This window comes from Aspergillus nomiae (assembly GCF_001204775.2).
Source record: "Aspergillus nomiae NRRL 13137 chromosome Unknown contig00259, whole genome shotgun sequence".
NCBI lineage: Eukaryota > Fungi > Ascomycota > Eurotiomycetes > Eurotiales > Aspergillaceae > Aspergillus > Aspergillus nomiae.
This window is the reverse complement of record NW_015378314.1, coordinates 21032-39825: the sequence shown is the minus strand read 5'-3', so window position 1 is coordinate 39825 and position 18794 is coordinate 21032. Positions and strand designations below refer to the sequence as shown.

At 47.8% G+C, this 18794-nt stretch overlaps 8 protein-coding genes across 8 annotated transcripts; 4 read left to right on the top strand and 4 right to left on the bottom strand.

The window, feature by feature from the left end:
• Positions 1 to 340: 340 nt before the first annotated feature.
• ANOM_009490 (thiamine-binding protein) lies at positions 341 to 959 on the bottom strand (the record flags this gene model as incomplete). The annotated part of the gene is made up of 4 exons (XM_015554746.1): positions 341 to 404; positions 468 to 570; positions 693 to 798; positions 900 to 959. 4 exons carry the CDS (start codon positions 957 to 959, stop codon positions 341 to 343), a joined length of 333 nt encoding a protein of 110 aa, XP_015404509.1.
• Positions 960 to 1351: 392 nt separating this feature from the next.
• ANOM_009489 (putative pyruvate dehydrogenase E1 component alpha subunit) lies at positions 1352 to 2705 on the bottom strand (the record flags this gene model as incomplete). Its single annotated transcript, XM_015554745.1, has 3 exons — positions 1352 to 1986; positions 2038 to 2492; positions 2557 to 2705. The coding sequence occupies 3 exons, from the start codon at positions 2703 to 2705 to the stop codon at positions 1481 to 1483; spliced, it is 1110 nt and encodes a 369-aa protein (XP_015404508.1). The 3' UTR covers positions 1352 to 1480.
• An 894-nt stretch (positions 2706 to 3599) lies between these two features.
• Positions 3600 to 6657, top strand: ANOM_009488 (putative DNA repair protein Rad4; the record flags this gene model as incomplete). Its single annotated transcript, XM_015554744.1, has 4 exons — positions 3600 to 4175; positions 4231 to 4434; positions 4488 to 4842; positions 4895 to 6657. 4 exons carry the CDS (start codon positions 3600 to 3602, stop codon positions 6655 to 6657), a joined length of 2898 nt encoding a protein of 965 aa, XP_015404507.1.
• Positions 6658 to 7024: 367 nt separating this feature from the next.
• On the top strand, positions 7025 to 8971 carry ANOM_009487 (uncharacterized protein; the record flags this gene model as incomplete). Its single annotated transcript, XM_015554743.1, has 1 exon — positions 7025 to 8971. The coding sequence occupies one exon, from the start codon at positions 7025 to 7027 to the stop codon at positions 8969 to 8971; it is 1947 nt and encodes a 648-aa protein (XP_015404502.1).
• Positions 8972 to 9298: 327 nt separating this feature from the next.
• Positions 9299 to 10657, top strand: ANOM_009486 (BSD domain-containing protein; the record flags this gene model as incomplete). Its single annotated transcript, XM_015554742.1, has 2 exons — positions 9299 to 10217; positions 10293 to 10657. 2 exons carry the CDS (start codon positions 9299 to 9301, stop codon positions 10592 to 10594), a joined length of 1221 nt encoding a protein of 406 aa, XP_015404501.1. The 3' UTR covers positions 10595 to 10657.
• A 1577-nt stretch (positions 10658 to 12234) lies between these two features.
• On the bottom strand, positions 12235 to 14447 carry ANOM_009485 (RanGTP-binding protein; the record flags this gene model as incomplete). Its single annotated transcript, XM_015554741.1, has 5 exons — positions 12235 to 14020; positions 14072 to 14106; positions 14169 to 14237; positions 14311 to 14368; positions 14431 to 14447. 5 exons carry the CDS (start codon positions 14445 to 14447, stop codon positions 12235 to 12237), a joined length of 1965 nt encoding a protein of 654 aa, XP_015404500.1.
• A 660-nt stretch (positions 14448 to 15107) lies between these two features.
• Positions 15108 to 17433, top strand: ANOM_009484 (translation termination factor GTPase eRF3; the record flags this gene model as incomplete). Its single annotated transcript, XM_015554740.1, has 2 exons — positions 15108 to 17219; positions 17279 to 17433. The coding sequence occupies 2 exons, from the start codon at positions 15108 to 15110 to the stop codon at positions 17336 to 17338; spliced, it is 2172 nt and encodes a 723-aa protein (XP_015404499.1). The 3' UTR covers positions 17339 to 17433.
• A 287-nt stretch (positions 17434 to 17720) lies between these two features.
• ANOM_009483 (pre-rRNA-processing TSR2 family protein) lies at positions 17721 to 18281 on the bottom strand (the record flags this gene model as incomplete). The annotated part of the gene is made up of 1 exon (XM_015554739.1): positions 17721 to 18281. One exon carries the CDS (start codon positions 18279 to 18281, stop codon positions 17721 to 17723), a length of 561 nt encoding a protein of 186 aa, XP_015404506.1.
• Positions 18282 to 18794: the final 513 nt, after the last annotated feature.

Below are 18794 nucleotides of genomic sequence, written 5' to 3'. Positions count from 1 at the left end.
ACCTGGTATCTATAGACGTGGCCTTAATGTCAGATTCTTATACCGCGGCGAAAAGTTCTTCCCAAAACTGCATTAAGCGTCATTATTTGCCTAGAAAAGAAGGGTTAGGTTGTACGGAGTACAGGATCCTGGTCCTTTCGAGAAGACGGGAGCTCGAGTTTTGCAAGTACAATACATCAAACAGAGAAGGATGAATGTGGCAAAACTAAATATCAATCACATTTCGTACAATTCACTCCAATTCTTCCCCAGTGTGGTTTCTCTGCATACATTTGTTTTCCGAAGAAAGCATGCTAACCCAATTTTGAGAATTGCAACCACAGCTGTCTTCGCCCATTTTTCAAGTCGCTAAGATTTTCTCAACGGACAGTAAACTGCCCTCCATCGGTTGTTCCTTATCCGTCCTATTTGTATACAATGTTAGACGTTCGATTATCGAATAATGGCCTTGTTAGATGCCCACTCACCTGGTTGTGATGCGGATATCTGTCTGGATTCTTGGTATGCCCTCCTGGTGGATCAAGGTATGGGCATATCCAATGACTCGGGCGACTTGGTCCCAGGGTCCCTCTAGATCATTCAATTAGTGGCTCCGGTTCATCATATTTGTTTACACGATCTGAGAGTCATCCTGAATCGCCAAAACCATAATATAACGTCATCTCGCCAATGGTCAAATGGCAGCAACTTACCAACAGCCGTCCCAGTCGCAGTCATCTGATACTTCAGGCCAGACTTCTGCAGCAGGTCCTGGATTTCTGCGATCTGCTTGGAGAATGATGCATTCTGCGAGCCGATCTAAGAAGCGAGCGTCAGCTGAATACATCCATTACGCAAGTCTTTGTTGCCATCTTCATGGCCCTCCACCACGATCGTTAACTGGAACACGGAATACCTACCGGAACCAAGGAGAAATCGGCGATGCAGGTCTGAGGTGTTGTCAGATCAGCTGTCGCCATGTCTGTTGCCGTTGTCGTTCTCGTGACTGGTGCTACTCTGTATCAAAGGTGGGTACTGGAGGGTTGATGTTCCTAAGCTTTGGGAATATCTAAAACTGCGCAAACCCCGCTTGGATACTAAGCGGTTTATTATAGCTCACATTCTATCATATTATCAGAGTGACGTTCGTATTGATCATCGGCGTTTCTTGCAAACAACGAATGAGACTGTTGGTTGCGATTGTGTGTAGGTTATTTCGGCCAGCGCCTACAGTTGTGTTCCACGCAATACGGGCGGCGCCCAAACTATATTGATGGTGAGCTGTACGCTCTGGGCTCACTCGTTCCGTGGCTCATCTGCATGGCTTGGTGCCACATATGGATTACTTTAAACTTGATCTATCTCATGACTGACAATTGATCGGCTATCTAGACGTCAATTTCCAAACATCCTTACCCTCCCCTTTTTCCAGCGGTATCTCATAAACCTCTTATCACTTATAAGCTATGGTATCAATCGTCTTAAACGCTAAATTCTTCGCCTAGCCCCGATAATAAGTTTCATCGATGGTCCTTCCTCGGCGTTGCTGCGGCTCACTACCACGAACATATGTATCCTCAAACAAAATGTCAAGTTTCGTCTCGGGCTCAGGCATCCTTTCAGCCTCGGCCACTTCATTGTTGACTTTGCTTCGTACATTTTTATCAATTGTTTTGGCGTCCTCCTCCGAAAATACACCCCACTCAATCAACCTCTCTTTGAAGGTAGAGATTGGGTCATTCGCACGCTGCTCTTTCAATTCTTCACGGCTTCGATATGCAATTCCTGGGTCTGACATTGAGTGACCCGCATATCGATATGTCAGGTACTCATAGACTAGGGGTCCATTTCCTGCTTGGACGAAATTCTTGCCATATCTGACTGCGGAAAGGACAGCAAGGACGTCCATTCCGTTGATTCGTAGTCCCGGGATGTACTGGCCACGCTTGTAGTACTCGGTCATGGCAGAGGCTCTTTCAACAGAGGTTCCCATGCCGTATTTATTATCTAGAAGCACGTTAGTGCAATGAAGAACGTACCCCGAGAGAGTGAGCTCACTCTCACAGCCAAATATCACAGGTAGATTCCACAGCTTAGCCATATTGAAAGATTCGTGAACTTGGCCTTGATTGGCTGCTCCATCACCATAGAGATCGATGGTGACATTATTTGCATTGTTGTATTGTTGAGCGAACGCGATTCCAGCACCTACTGGCACGCTGGCTCCGACAATCCCATTTCCCCCAAAGAAGCTCTCGCAGAACATGTGCATAGAGCCACCTTTACCATAGGAGATGCCATCTCTTCGTCCAAGCAATTCCCCAACGATAGATTTCACAGTCCCTCCACGCATCAAGGTAAACCCATGGGAACGGTATGCTGTTATTAGTTTGTCATGCCTAGTAAGTGCATGCTCAATACCGACAGCGACTGCCTCCTGTCCAGTAGATAAATGGCAAAAACCGCGGATTTTCCTGTCTTTATATAATCCGTCCGCTGCAAGCTCCATACGCCTGCGAAGAGTCAACGATATTGCTCGGCGCGAAAGGGAAAAGAGACCAGAGAGATCAAATAAACCTTATCAATGTCATATCATGGTATAACTGTTTGAGTTCCCTCTTGGTTGTTTCAACTGAATACGGAGGAGGATCTAAATGATACGTATCGAAGCTATCTTCTGGTATCGGAACACTAAACGGTTTATCATCCTCCTTCAAAGACGTCATATGTCATTAATTGCCTTCTATCAAAGGAATAATGCATTTGTCACTTACAGAAGGTATGTCTTCCAAATTAGCGACATGTGCTAGAGAGCGGCGGCAGGTACAAGAAAAGACTGGCCGCATCCAAGGGACCGCCCCAGCTCTTTTCAAGGATCTTGAAAGCATAGTTTAGGTTATAGCAATGGTGCCACTGGCTACTATGCGACCACAATGAATATAGGGGAGATTAGGGAACTTTTGACGTGCTTTAAATCCCAACTTAAGCTCTTAGAATCTGTAGAACTTATAGAATTTGTCACTCTGGAGTTGGTTTAATGAGCGCTTCCAGTGGACCATCCAGATCAACAATATGTGACGCAATTGTTAACTCATCAGGTCGCATCCTCAACTAAGTATTACTTTTAACCTGTGGGCAAGTCTAAGACTACTATCTATAGAGTTCTGGAATTGCTATGCTACCTATTATCCGAAAGCACATCTAGTCAGTCCACAGACATGTCCAATAAAAAGACCTATAGCCACCTTGCATACTAGTAGTATCGACTCGAATCAATATTACCCGATCCGGAAATGACACCAATTCGGACCGGATCAACTGTGCATCCGTGATGACGCATTGTTGCTCTGAACAATTCTGGAACTAGTTTCAAAGTTCCAAACACATCAGATCTTATGCTTGTAAATAAATAGGCATAAATTAATGCTGTATCTCATGCCTATTCCTTCGCCGAGTGGAGGGTCATCGTTATTTGCGCTCTAATTAGCATAGCGATGAAGTCACCAAGGCACTTATCGCAGTTCTCAGTTTACCACATCCACGCGTTGAGACGCGTTTGACTATTTATCTGATCAGGCAAACCTTCAGCCCTATGGTTCCGAATACGTCCTGCTGAAAGTATGCCTCGCACGACTCGTGCCCGTTCGAAGAAGAACGCAGCCCCTAGCGGTCGCCATTTAAGAAAGCAAGATGATGAGATCCCAGAAGTATACCAGGAGATGCTGGCAGAAGCCGAAGCTCGAAATCCCGGCAGCCTAGAGAACGATCGGCCAATAAAAAAGCGAAAGGTACAAGGGCATTCACTGTCGTCTTCTACTCCTTCTCAGATTACAAAGCAAGGAGATCACAGTCCATCAAAGAAGCAAGAAAATGCCAAAGAAAATGTCAACCAGCAAGTACAAACGGTGTATGACTCTTCTTCTGATGATGAATCGGAAATGGAGTGGGAAGAGGTCGACATTTTGCAAGCATCTGCTGTTCCTATTCAACCAGCTCCTGTTCCTGGAGGAGAAAATGAGACCATGCAGATCACTCTTGAGCCTCATCAGGATCAAAAGCGAAAAGTAATTAGAAGGCGGAAGCCAATCACAGCAGCTGAGAAGGAGATGAGATTACATGTCCACAAAGCCCATCTGCTTTGCCTCTTGTCTCATGTCCAGTTACGAAACCTCTGGTGCAACGATGAAGATATTCAGGTACGCCTTGGCTTTGGCACGATCCTGTTCGCACCTCAACTAATATGAAACCCAGGGGTTTCTTAAACAGATGTTGACAAAACGCGTGATCTCTCTTCTGAATCCGTCGCAGGAACAGCCACAGTATACAAGGTCAACAACGTTCATTGATGGACTTAATCAGGCCAGCGATGCCTTTCTAAACAGATTCAGAGTTACTATGCCGGGTTTGAAGCGAGCTCATTGGGCAGATGACTCTCTTTCCTTGAAACAAAGAGTGGTATTGTACTCAACTTCTGTAGTAAAAGGGTCGTGCTTCTAATGCCGTCCTAGGAAGATATTAAGTCAGACGCAGAGGTTTTCTTATCGAAGGAGGATTTTCTAAAACAGGCTAAGACACTTCAAGGCTCTCGCGATTTTGGTGCACAGCTGTTCTGTGCTCTACTGCGCTCCGCAGCTGTGGAAGCTAGGCTCGTTTGTTCATTGCAGCCATTGCCATTCACTGGGACAACCAAAAAAATGACGCCTACCAAGCCAGGACGGCAGATCATCGGGATCTCGTCAGATGATCATGATACCTCTACCGATGATTTGACAAAACGGAGGGCATCGCCAACACCGTCAAGGACCAGACGTCTTGGTCGGCCACAATTTAAACCCTCAACTCCGCCGAAGAGCTTCATTGCCAGTATGTATTGCCACAAAAAAAGGCATCTGAATAACCGTATTAACGACTGAAGACTCACGACCTAGTATCCGGGAATCATTGCACCCGGTATTCTGGGTCGAGGCTTTCAACGAAGCGATGCAGAGGTGGGTTCCTGTTGACCCATTGGTGACGAAATCGCTTGCGAAACCTCGCAAATTTGAGCCGCCATCAAGTGATCCGTATAACTGTATGAGTTATGTTATTGCATTCGAAGAAGACGCTTCGGCAAGAGATGTGACGCGCCGCTACTCCAAGGTATTCAATGCCAAAACACGCAAGCTACGCGTGGAGGCTACCAAACATGGGGAAAGATGGTGGGACCGGGTTATGCGGTTTTATGAGAGACCTTTTCTCGAAGACCGTGATGAAGTGGAAATTAGCGAGCTTACAGCCAAAATTGCTGCGGAGGGTATGCCCCTGAATATACAAGATTTCAAAGATCACCCGATCTTTGCGCTCGAGCGACACCTTCGCCGTCATGAAACTATTTTCCCGAAACGTGTCGTTGGACAGGTTAGCGTTAGCAAATCAGGGTCAAAAGATCAAGCTTTGGAACCTGTTTATCGCCGATCTGATGTCCACGCTTTGCGAAGTGCGAACAGCTGGTTTCGGTTGGGACGGGACATAAAGATTGGCGAGCAGCCATTGAAGCGTGTTAAATCCCGTAACAATCAAGCCATGGCTGTCGAGGAAGATGGTAGGGACTCTGAACAGTACACTGAAACAGCTTTATATGCTTTTCACCAAACCGAACTATATAGACCACCATCGGTCGTCCAAGGGAAGGTTCCAAAAAATGCCTTTGGAAACCTAGATATCTACGTACCGAGCATGGTTCCCCCTGGAGGAGTCCATATCAAGCATCCTGATGCTAGGCACGCCGCGAAACTCTTGGGTATTGACTACGCAGATGCCGTAACGGGCTTTGACTTCAAAGGGCGCCATGGGACAGCCGTAGTCCAGGGTGTTGTCATTGCTAATGAGTATGGGGAGGCATTAAAGGAAGTTCTAGGTTGCCTTGAAGACCAAAGGTTGCAGGCTGAGCTCGAGCAGAAATCGGCCGAAGCGCTTCGGCTTTGGAAACACTTTTTGCTTAGGCTTCGCATCGCAGAAAGAGTCCAAAGCTACGCGGTTGAAGGCGAAGAGGCTGATGACGAGGAGAGCATTGCATCAAGCACTAATGGCCACGGCAACCCAGAAGAAATCGGCGGTGGGTTCATCCCTGAACCAAGCCAGGAAGCTATTGGTTCACAGAAAATCGCTCAAGAACGCCACATTGAAAGCCTCACTGCGCCCAAAAATGATGATTTTCTCAGCGGAGGATTCATTCCTGACGACGGTGAGACCCATCAGGAAACCGCCGAAGACTCGGTTCCTGATGTGGCAAATGGTCCTTCTTACACAAATAGAGCAGAGCCGTCTCTATACTCGCTTGTTGTCGTGTCAGACGATACGAACACTGCTCAAGGTATAACGCCTTATCAAGGCGCCACAATATCGCCACCCGAGGCTTCAGCGCCCAACTCAAGAGACAAAGAAGGTCCTAAGGATGAAGATCGAAAAGTCTCCGAAGGGGTTTTGTCAAATACTCCTAGCTTGATTGAGTCGTCAACGACAGCAAACACACCCTCTGCGAGTGTTGATGTAACTTCTCAGCCTCTCTCAGCAACGCAGCCACGAATTGAATCTCCCGTGACTTCAGACAAAGGATCGACTAGTAATGATGAAGGGTCCCTGTTATCGCATGATCCAGAAGATGAAGATGCGATTCCAGAGTGGCTCATGTCTGATTAACGAGCCCAGGCCTCTCGCCACGTGTGCAGTCTACCTTTAGATCAGATTATTATTAAGTAATCTCAAATACACTATAATTATACTAGATACCCAATAAGTTGCGCATGTGGTTGTTAGCATTGTACAACATAGTTAGATGTAATTTGCCTTAAGGTTCAGGCATCAGAACTCCCATTCAAGTTAAATGGTTTTGTTGTGCACAGACCATCTGTTTATGGCTTAGCGACGCGTGGTCGCGTATCGCCAGTCGTCACAATCAATAAGCAAAGCTAAGACAACGCCACCAAACATTCTCCATTTAGTAACCGGCAATAAAATCTTATGGCTCATTACAACTTACTACACCATCTTCACGATTTGATTTGCGATGAGACGAGGTGATACAAGTGGGACGAACGCGCAGACCAGCCAGGAACAGTTTCAAATTCCGGATAAACCTCCTCCAGGTCCTTCAACGGCAGCTGACAGCTTGAGAGGGCCATTGACTTCAAAGAAGAGGACTGGAACACCTGCATCTTCAGCTTCTACATTTAGGTCATGGAAGAGGACCTCAGTTGCCGGAGCTCGAGATCAACCGACACTCACTCAGATCGATTTCGTGACGCAGGTATCACAACCTCAGTCAGATGACGATGATCTCGATTATATTGACGAGGCACATAAGAATGGCACAAGGAAGCATAAGGAGGTTATCGAGATAGCAGATGATTCTGGAAATGATGCCGATTATCGACCACCTTCGAATTCGCGAGTCTCGCGAGCCCGCGGCGTCCGATTTGATCGGGATACGAATAGTGTCGGGTCTAAGCAGCCCAATGTGGTCAGTCAAGGTGACGGGCCTTCAAAACGGGGCCGAAGAAAAAGTGGTGACAGTGCCAAGGGCAACAAGAAGGGCAAGGACAAACAACAGAAAGATAAGACCTTGACACAAATGGACTATGTAAGGCGGTACTTGAAGATCGAGCCGGATGAGGATGTCAAATTGGAGTACACATATACCACTCCGCTCAAACATGAGCGAAAATCTCATAATTTGCATCCTCCAGATGCCGAAGATACGGCCTGCAGTCCGAATGATACCTATGCCACTTCAAGTGAGTCCAAGAGACAGAAACTGAATGACGAGTCCCGATCAAATAGAGAAGTGAGACCAGCCGAAGATTCCAAAGCGGCTCAATTTATTGGAGGTCCAGTAACGCCGCGGAAGTCTAGGCGATTGGAGATACCCTCCTCTCAGTCTCCAGAGAGTCCCGGACTTGCAATCATCACATCGTCGCAGTTCCGCGGTGCAACTCGCTCTCCCCTCAAACAGGAGTCCCCAACCCCTACTGTTAAACGCATTAAAGAAGAATATCCTGGCTATGATCGAGTAAAGGATTCCCCTCAAAGTCCGGAACGAACATTGTCCCATGATTCAACACCGCCATCTATGAAACCCCATCCTCCGCCGACAATCAAGCTTACTGCAAAAGAAAGCTTAGAAACCAATGCAAGCTCTACCCAATCCCATTCTACTAAAGGGACAATAGTCACAAACGAAGAAACTCATACACACCATGAACTTGATGAGCACCCTTTGACCACACAGAGGACTGTCGTTTATGAAACAGACGCTGAATCCGACAGTGACGACTTTCAAGATAACGAATTCAATATACCTGGTTCACCTTCCGAAGAAGTGACTGCAAACCAATTCCATACTTGCGAAGATGATAATGAGCTTCCAAATGAAGATTCTCAAGAACTTCCACCAATTCCTCCATCGGGGCTAGATGTTGAATCCGGTCCACTGCAATCAGAAACCAATCTGCCATCGGATGCATCAATATACTACCGGAGGCCGCAGCAAGCTACACAGTTCCCGCTTGAGCCAATACCCGCGATTAATACACAAAAGATGGCGGAGCTCTTTCCGGATAATCAGCAAGAACCGGCCACTGCCTCCGAACTCCGGTCATCACCGTACCGTGCTCTATATACTCAAACACAGACCCAATCTCAAACCCAAGACCAAGGCAAAGCTTTGACAGACATTGTTCCCGAATCATCACCTATTGTACGTTGTGAAAGCGCAAAGGATCCAAATTCCGCTATTCAACGTGGACCTGCTACACGAGAATCGGTCGTGCAGGTGGAGTCTTCACAACCTGCAGATAGATTTCAAAGGAAGGCCGATACTGATGGAAGCTCTCAGCCACGAGGTATCATATCAAAAAGTGCACTCCTGACATCAAGTGTCATGGAAAGTATACCATTGCCGGCGTTCATATTGGGTAGTCAGGATAGTATCGGAGAGCCTTACTCGGATATCTAATAGTCGAGGCAATATTGAACACATACTACAAGCAATAAGCATCAAATATTAATGAGCCCTAATGAAAGAAAACTAAAAATAAAAAATATTTATTTTATATCCTCTTCCACGCGTATACATACACTATCTGCATGCATGAACACGTAGATCCATTAAACTACTGGTAACGGACAGCGGGGCGTCGGCCCGTCTATCGCCCCGGGAACGGATCAATCACACTGACCCAAAAGTTGGCGCTCCCCTCCGCAGCTCCGCTATCAAGCACTCAGCCGGATCCGAGGCTTCTCAACTTACATCGCGCACATACAAAAAACAAAAACAAAAGTCATGGATATAGCATACGATCATATCCAAGGGGAGATCCTCTCCTCCAACAACACCTCCAAGGAGGGAACGGCCCAAGACGAGAACAAAACACAGCAGCAGTCAAACGTCGACCTGAACGCCGAACTGCAGGAAACCTTCCGCGCCTTCTCCGCAAGCCCATGGGGCATGCGCATTGGCGGCCTGTGGGACAACGTTCGCAAACAGGGCGAGACTTACTACGAAGGCGCGAAGCAGGAGTACGCCGCGGCCAGCGAGGAAGCCGCCAAGGGCTTCTCGGACCTGAGGCAAAGTATTGTGGGGCGCACGCGGGGTCTGTCCCTGAGTACAGCGTTTAATGCCGGTGCCACGGATAAGGCAGGTGAGGGGGAGACGGCTGCTACTCCGGAGGCGTCTCGGTCGGTGGATGCTCAGGGGGAGTCGGGCGCCGGAGAGGGCTTCCTGTCGAGGTTTAAGGCGGAAGCTGCTAGACGGCTGAAGGAGATTGAGAAGGCGGAGGAGGCTGCCGATGAAGCTATTATGCGGTTTGGAATGAATATTGGACAAAAGTTGCGCGATGCGGTTAGCATTGTTCCTCCGGAGTCGGATTCCAGCAAGCTCCTCTTTGAGAGTAAGGATGCGGAGGGCAAAAGGGTTATTCATGCTACTCGGTTTGAGGCGCAGTTGCATGTTATTCACTCCAACATGGAGAGCTTCACTAAGGACCCGGTGAGCGATGAGTGGCCTACGTTCAAGGAGAAGTTCAATGTGGACAACAAGACCACTGAAATCGCCGCCGATCTTGAGAAGTACCCTGAGTTGCGGTCTGCGATGGAGAAGCTGGTGCCTGAGCAAGTGGATTATGCAAACTTTTGGTGCCGATACTATTTCCTTCGTCTCGTTATTGAGACTGAAGAGCAGAAGCGCAAGGAGCTTCTTAAGGGTAAGTCTTCTGCTGCTTGCTAGATTGTGCTGCACTACCTGCCCTATAAAGGAGATATCTGATCAAAGCTTACAGGCGCCAATGTTGACGACGAGGAAGAGGTTGGTTGGGATGATGACTCGGACGATGATACTGATTCACCCTCTACCCCTCAAGCTAAAGTTGACAGCAACAAGGCCAACGTCGCTCAGGCCTCTACAACCGCTGCTCCTGATAACAAAGCATTGAAACCCAACGAGCCTCGCAAGTCTAACGACCAACAATCCCAGCCTGACAGTGAATCCAGTTATGATTTGGTCAGTGGTGCCACCAGCCGGACTCCTGCAAGCCCTAAGGAGAAAGCAAAGGATGACGACAGCGATGATGACTGGGAGTAAGAAATGAAATCAAATACGAATTGGTCAATAGAAGAGGGTACCTTTAATAGTCACAACTTGACCAATTACTTGACCACTGGCTGGTCCGAATACCACTTGGTAACGAGGGTGCAAGGAGTTAGGGTTGTTGCTTCTTTTAAGTTCTTTATCTACTTCGTTGGCGTTGCAGGATCCTCCCTATTCACTTGCGTTCTTCAGCGATTGACGTGATATCAATATATAGTGTTGAAAATATGAGGTAGATGCTTGTTAATTATTCTGAACTATCTGGGGAGCTATCTCTATTTCTATACCCTGGTATCTAGCACTTCTTATTCCCTTCTTTATTTTTGATTTCTATATCTAATTACATCGTCTTATGGATATGTATTTCTCTTAGATAGTAATATAGTGACTTGTTAGATAGCTATAAATAGCTGGTTAATTAATTCCTACTTGCCGCCATGTGGCCCCCGTAAGCGAGCCCTCGAGTATAAGTTTTGAAAGGATAGGAAATACTGCACAACCTTTGACAGAACTCAGGCTATGGCCAAGTTGAAGGCGGATGAAACAGATGCCATTGCATTCAGCCCAGTTTTCATCTCCAATTCGGACTTGCCATACAGATCACAATATAACCTCCCTTTAAATTCGTATGGTCGCTCTACTTTATCAGGCAGATCCACCATCTAGAAGGTATACAGACTACCCATTTTACCATGGAATTGCCTAGTCGCCACTGTATACTGCCTTGTACTTATCCTCTGCAAGAGATAGTATATGGCCATCTAACTACAGGCGACTCCCTTGGACACACATTTTGAGGCACGCAAGACAGTAAGCGAGCACAAGGAGCTCAATAGAGGTTACAACAATTTGACGTGGTGCTCGATGGGCGAGATAAGGCTCTTCCCTATGCATCCCTTGCATTTCGCGGAGAATTGCGGTTGATGTTCAGTTCTTCACTATGCTGATAAGGTTTTAAGTTGAATTGTAGACACATTCTTAAACCGTTGAGACGGATTGAGCAGATGATAACCCTTGCAGATGATCGGCTCCTCGCTTAAATCACAATGGGATATTATGTGGCCAGTTACTAGGGCTGCCTCGATGTTGAATTCTTTGCTAGTGAATGGACCATCGGTGAGGTATTTAGCCTATCTAGGACATTGACATGTCTGTGCTTGAAGTCAATATTCATGCTCTTTTGGCTCTGACCCCATGTCGCGAGATCCGCAATCAAGAGCGTCGAGCTTGTGTCATTGTGGAGCCACTCCGAGCAACGCAGAGCAAAGACGAGAGTCGTCATGAAACAGGGCATCACCCCTGAGACATATGATTCTATTCAGTGGATGGGGGAGTGTGCAGATGGAAGGGCGTATGATAAAAACATATTGTTCATGGGAAATAAGAAAAGCACAATCAAACAAATCGTACAAATCATTACGAATGAGTCAACTTGAATACGCCTTGACTATACTGCCGTATTGTGTGTTTTATTCTTCTCAAAATATAGGTGATACACATTGCTTTAACATTCTGCATCTCCGACGTTGATAGCTCTTTCTTAACGTTCAGATGAAATTAGTAGTCCGTCGCTATGTCGTGGTCAGTATATTTACAGTGATATCTAGCTTGCAATTCGCCTTCCATCGTAAGATTTATTGTTTCTCCTCACTTGATTCATGTCCAACACGCTCCGAATCTTCAGGTGTAGACCGATTAGGAAGCGGAGAGTTCTTCCGTGAGCTCCTGTCCATATAGGCAGGCGTACTGCGTAGGGTACTGTGCTGTCTCATGTCGGGTTGTCTGGGAGTATCACGACGAGACCGTGGAGGGGTCTCCGGTGTGTGCTCTCGGGAGCGAAGCTGGAAGCCTCGAAGCCTCTCGCTTGGAGAATATGGAAATTCGCTGCTTTCACGCGGGTATGCTGATGGTGTGCCTTCAGGGGCCCAGCCATACTGGTAATCTTCGCCTCTTCGCTTCATAGGGCTTTCATCGTAGGGATCCCATCCGACTCTGCGGCGTGCATCAGCGCGAAGACGCTGACGATGCTGTTCGTCTCCACCAGCTCCAGTGGTTGAAGACTCCTCCAAGAAAAAATTCAGGAGCTCATCGCTAATGGATAGATGGGACTGCTGCTGAAATTGTTGTAGTGACGTGAGACGGAGGAGTGTCTCTAGGAGGGACAGAGAAGTACGGATGTTATTGAAATGAGGGTTTGAGACTGTAGTTGTAGCTATATGCTGAGAAGAGGGCGACTCTCCTAAAGCTCCATGTCTAGACGGTGTTGCATCTGAATCAAGAGAAAGTTTCGCCATAAGCTCTGGATCGATGGATCCCGCCTTGGCTGAGGATCTGGGGTTCTCGTCATCGAATTCTGAGTCTGATTCGTCATCTTCATTGTAAACCTCGAACGCGATCCACTCAGGGTCAAGGTCCCTGGGAAGGCGCCATTCTTCTGGTATTGAGCTCTCGTGAAAGTTGGGATAAGTGGATGGAGCGCCTGCCCCATTTAACTGGGCATCCAGTTGTGCCTGAACCTCATCTACTTCCTCCTCGTCTTGATCAGAGTCTTCATTTGAATAACCGAATGCCTCCTCCCTTTCGACCATACGCCGTGGAGGTATAGCATTTATATCTCTCTTCAGGAGTATTACCGGATTGTTAACCTCGCCATCGGGGCTGATATTCAGAATTTTCCCAGTGTCGGCATAGAAGATCTTCGAGATCTGGTGTATTGGAAGAATCTCGCGCACACCAGCGGACACGACACCTTCAAAAGTCTGAGGCTGAAGCTCATCATCTTCAAAAGTATGGACCCTTCCATCATCTAAATCCTCTATAATCAGGAGTTGGTAAGCATACTCATCTACCCTTGCTTCGGCGGCGATTTGCGTGCGCGGTAGCTGTGTTTGGGGATTGACAGCAAGGTCCATTGGCACTCGTCGAAGTTTCAAGCGTGCTTTATGCATGACCTCTTTCCACGTTGTTTCACGAATGCCGTCTTCGTCGTGGGGCCGGAGATGACTTGCGAAAAGCATGTACATTGATAGAGTAAAAGTAGGACCAATCTGGACCGCTTGAGAAGGGGACATTGAGTACTGGGTATCACCAGCGGTAAGAAATGTACTGGCCTGCAGCAACCGGGATGGTGATATAGTCGCTGGGAGATTAGTTGATAATTTGGCGCCGGAGGTAGTGATGGCAAGATTCATAAGCGGCACTGCATCCTCGATTCGCACTAGAAGTCTCCTGATGTCCTTCATTATGGACTTGATCTCTTCATCATTTTGAGAGCGACTTCTTGAGGACTGGCCCCCCTTTCGAATTACTTCTTCAGTCGCAGCAGCATTCGCCAATCGCTGGCCCAAGGCCTGAATATCCCACCGTAAAGATTGTGTGAGAGAAACTGCGGACTCAAGGGACGTGTTTCCTCGTGCAGCACTAGGCAGAGTCAGAACTTAATCCAAATTCAAATAAGTCTGGATTACCAACATTAGCTCGATCATGTCAATAGCAGGTGAAATAACCTGTCCCTCGCATCAGCAAGTGTGTTAGGATCAGCTGAAATCATACATCCAGAGTACTTTACCTGGATCTTGCTTTCCAGCCGCTGTTGTAGTACAAGGAGCTCTTCGCGTTCTTCGACATTCTCGACATTCTACCATCGAAAGGTCAGCTTGTCCGAATACTTGAACACCTAGCTAGCGACCAGTATGATCATTATCGCTTACTTTAAGCAGCCGCGACGACTGGCGGATAGCATATTTGGCTGTTATGGCGACTCCGGAGCTAAAATATTAGATAGATTAGTCTATAAGACAGACATTGTCATCTCAGGGCAGTGTACCTACCGAATGGCATAGTTCATAGCCTGATGAGTGAGCTACCAAAGATGGAATCTGGATTAGTTTCAGGCATCGCACACAAGATGTGTAAAGTCATAAGAGCATACTCTGGTCAAGAATGCATCCATATTGCAACCACAATGCCGTATGGCGCCTAGCTTCAATTAATGTTTCCTTTATGTCTTTCTGCATCCGTTAGGCAACCCAATCTCAGATTGATTGCCAATATCAAAATGTATTGTATGTGGCGGACAACGTTCGAGGGGTTTGCGTTGCTTATCGATAACAGACTCTCTGTGATTGACAATCTGTAAGAGAAGATCATGCGCGAGCTGTACGCCACCAAAATCTACGCTCTTAGCGATTCCTCCAGAATAGGACGCTACTGAGTAATATTCAATATCATCGCGAAACAGCCAGAGTACTCCGTATGGCCAAGGTACATAGTTTACAATCCCCCCAAGCAAACAATGCAAAAGTCCCCTGATTGGGCGAAGGCGGGGAAGAGCCCGTTTTATCGCTGAGTCAGCGGCTGCAAAATCGACGCTTTCCAAAGGCCCCTCACTATCTAAACTACTCTTCACTCGTCAACTTTTAGATCCACCTCCAGACTATCTCTTCTTTCTTTTTGATAGAGACGTGTTTGGTTTGTTCGCCTTGTTTTCTGCTCTTCAAATCTAAACATGGCCGGCCAAACTCCGGAGTCCTGGGAGGATGAACTCTCCCAGCAGACTGAGGGCGTCAACTTGAACGCACAGTCCCGACCACAAGCCCAAGCTCCCTCTTTCCGTCCAGGAGTGGCCTCTTTTCAACCAGGAGCCGCTTCTTTCGTGCCCGGCCAGTCTTTCCAAGGGTACGGCGGCTTCCCACAGTACGGGGCGCAGTATGGCCAGCAAGGCTATGGCGGTTACCAATATGGCCAACAGCAGCAGGCATATGGTCAGTATGGAGCCTATGCTCAGCAGCCTGGTGGCTACAACCAATCTTACAACCAGCAATATGGCGGTTACCAGCAACCACAGCAACAGCAACAATTTGCTCAACAGCCACCCCAAGCTACGCAGCAGCCCAAGGCTGTTGAATCCCAGCCTGCTCAATCAGCGCCCAAGCCTGCCGCCGCCGCTCCTAAGGCTAAGGTTCTGTCTATCGGTGGCGCTAGCGACTCTCCTGCTGCCCCTAAGACCAAGGTTCTTTCGATCGGTACACCCTCTCCTGCTCCTGCGTCGAAAACACCATCTTCGGGATCTGCGACTCCCGGAGACTCCAAGGGACCCGATGCTGCTCAGGCAGCCGCCAAGGTGACGGCTACTAAGGCTATTGAGAAGACGGAGAAGAAGGCAGAACAGAAGGCTGCCGCCAGCGGCAAATCATCTCCTGCTCCTGCGTCGGGTCGCTCTAGCCCCGGAAGAGCCAGCCCTTCCCGAGCTGAAGTTGCTAAGGCTGCCCGTGCTGCAGATGCCGTTGCCAAGGAGCAACAAGCCGATGTTGACGAAGCTACGTTGAAGGAAATTTACGGTGAGAAGAAGGAGCACGTGAACATCGTGTTCATCGGACACGTTGATGCCGGAAAGTCTACTCTGGGTGGATCCATCCTGTACGTCACTGGAATGGTGGATGAGCGAACATTGGATAAGTATAAGAGAGATGCCAAGGAAGCCGGTCGTGAGACTTGGTATCTTTCCTGGGCTTTGGATTTGACGAACGAAGAGCGAGCCAAGGGAAAGACGGTCGAGGTTGGCCGTGCTCACTTCAAGCTTGATGTGGAGTCGCCTGACGGACCTGTTGAGAGACACTTCTCCATTCTCGATGCTCCTGGTCACAAAGCATACGTTCACCACATGATTGGCGGTGCTTCACAAGCTGATGTTGGTGTTCTGGTTATCTCCGCACGAAAGGGTGAATACGAAACTGGATTCGAAAAGGGTGGCCAGACTCGTGAACACGCTTTGTTGGCGAGAAACACAGGTGTCCAGAAACTGGTCGTTGCTGTCAACAAGATGGACGACCCTACTGTGGAATGGAGTCAGGCTCGTTTCAAGGAGTGCACGGTCAAGGTCTCGAAGTTCCTGGAGGCCCTCGGCTACAAAAAGGATGATCTTACCTTCATGCCTATCTCCGCTCAAAGGACATTCGGTATCAAGGATCGTGTCCCTAAGGACCTTGCGCCTTGGTACGATGGCCCCTCCCTTTTGGAGTACCTGTCCAGCATGAAATTGCCCGAGCGTAAGATCAATGCACCATTCATGATGCCTATTACCGCGAAGTATCGTGACATGGGTACCATGGTGGAAGGTCGCGTTGAATCCGGTGTGGTCAAGAAGAACGGCAATTGTATCATTATGCCCAACCGCACCAAGGTTGAGATCACAGCTCTCTATGGAGAGACTGAGGATGAGATCCCGACAGCCACTTGTGGTGACCAAGTCCGCATGCGTCTTCGTGGTGTGGAAGAAGAAGATCTCCTTCCCGGATTTGTACTTTGCTCTCCTAAGCGTTTGGTGAACTGTGTGTCGAGCTTTGAGGCCAAGATTAGGATTCTCGATCTGAAGAGCATTCTCACTACCGGTTATAACTGTGTTATGCACGTTCACTCAGCCGTTGAAGAGGTTACAATCTCCGCCCTGCTGCACAAGTGCGAGCCTGGTACGGGCCGCAGGAGCAAGCGCCCACCTCCCTTCGCCAGCAAGGGCCAGACTATCATCGCCCGTCTTGATGTCACTAGCACTGCTGGTGCCGTCTGTGTCGAGCGTTTCGAGGACTACAACCAAATGGGACGGTTCACTCTGCGTGATCAGGTAAGCAGCTGTACTATATACTAGTTGACTAAAAAGCTAACCAGTTGGAACTTTAATAGGGACAAACCGTTGCCATTGGTATGATCACCAAGCTCATCAAGACTGAGGAAGAGAACTAAGCATACATAATCACAAATAAAACCGGGCGACTTCTATCTCAGTCTTCTTGACCCTTGGTGGGTTACGGCTGCAATTGAACCGACTACGGTCAGGGAGGTATGGGTGGGCAGAAGGTGGATGAGAAGATCCACAGACTTCTTCTCGGTTGATGATGATGAAATTTTCCTTTCTTATAGATTGTTTTTTCCTGCTGTTTCTTTGCTGGATGGTAAAAAATTTGCTTGGACGTTTCACGCCGGTTTACATTACATGTAGATATCCACGTATATCCATCAACGCATCAAATCATGAAGTAATACCCATATGGACATGCAGAAAGTATCTATATCTAAACAGCTCGTAGCAACCAAAACACGGAACGAAGATAAAAAGAAGGATAAATCAACGCTTCTTCTTTCCAACAACCTTAGTAAACCCATCCTCATCCACCTCAGGTTCAACCTTCTCCTTCGGAGCCCTAACCAAAGCAGGAGCCTCCCCCATATCAACATCCTCCTCATCCTCCTCATCATCATCCTCAGAATCCTGGTCCTCATCCTCGCCCCTCTTAAAAGCCGCCGCAACATTACTAGCCTTCTGCTGACTCTTCGTCTGGTAGTTCTCCCACATCTGCTTAATAGGACCGATATCGCCTTTCGCCACCAACTCCCTCACCTCCATAATCTCAGCCGCAACAGGCACCGCGCTCTCATCGTCAATAACCACGTCAAACTCATCATTCATAACCTGGATGAGCACGTCCTCGAGATCCTCCGCATCCGTCTCCGGCCGATCATTCAGCATGTCAGAAATGGCACCGCAGAGCCAATCGCGCTTATCGGATGACGTTGGGCCGCCCCAGTTCGACTGTACGGCTAGCGTGAGAGCGGGCCAGTTGTGGATTGCGAGCGTAATGCCGAGGTCGAGGTAGGAGGGGTTCGGCTGGTTCTCTTGTTGAGACATTGTGGCGCTTTGTGAGGATTTCCTGTGACTGGTACTTGGGAGAAGTGCTGGCGCGGATTTAATTTCTTAGTGGGGGTGTGGTTTTTGTTGGTTGCGGATTTATATAGTGGGGTTGGATATGCTTCTTGGTGTTTGCTGGTGCGCGGTGTGTTAGTTTCCGTTTTTTATTGGTTAGGTATGTTCGCTATGGTGGTATCGGTGGACTGAGGGCTTGTGGGAGTGTGTATGGCCCTGTGAGATGAGCAATGGAGGTTTGGGGTGTTGATGTATAAATCTTTGAATTTTTCGATATCACTAGGAGATTAGATACGATAAGCGGATTGTGGTCATGTGATCACATATATAGTGTCGTTGAGTTGATGATGAATGTTCAGGGGTGTTCGGGATAGAATTGGGAGACTATGATTAGATAAGGAGAGTTAGAGGTACTGTGATCTATTAGAAGAAGAATTGTGTGATATTGAAGTTGCCAGGCAGTTGCTGTCAAGTTTAAATGAAAAAAGAGCTCAATCT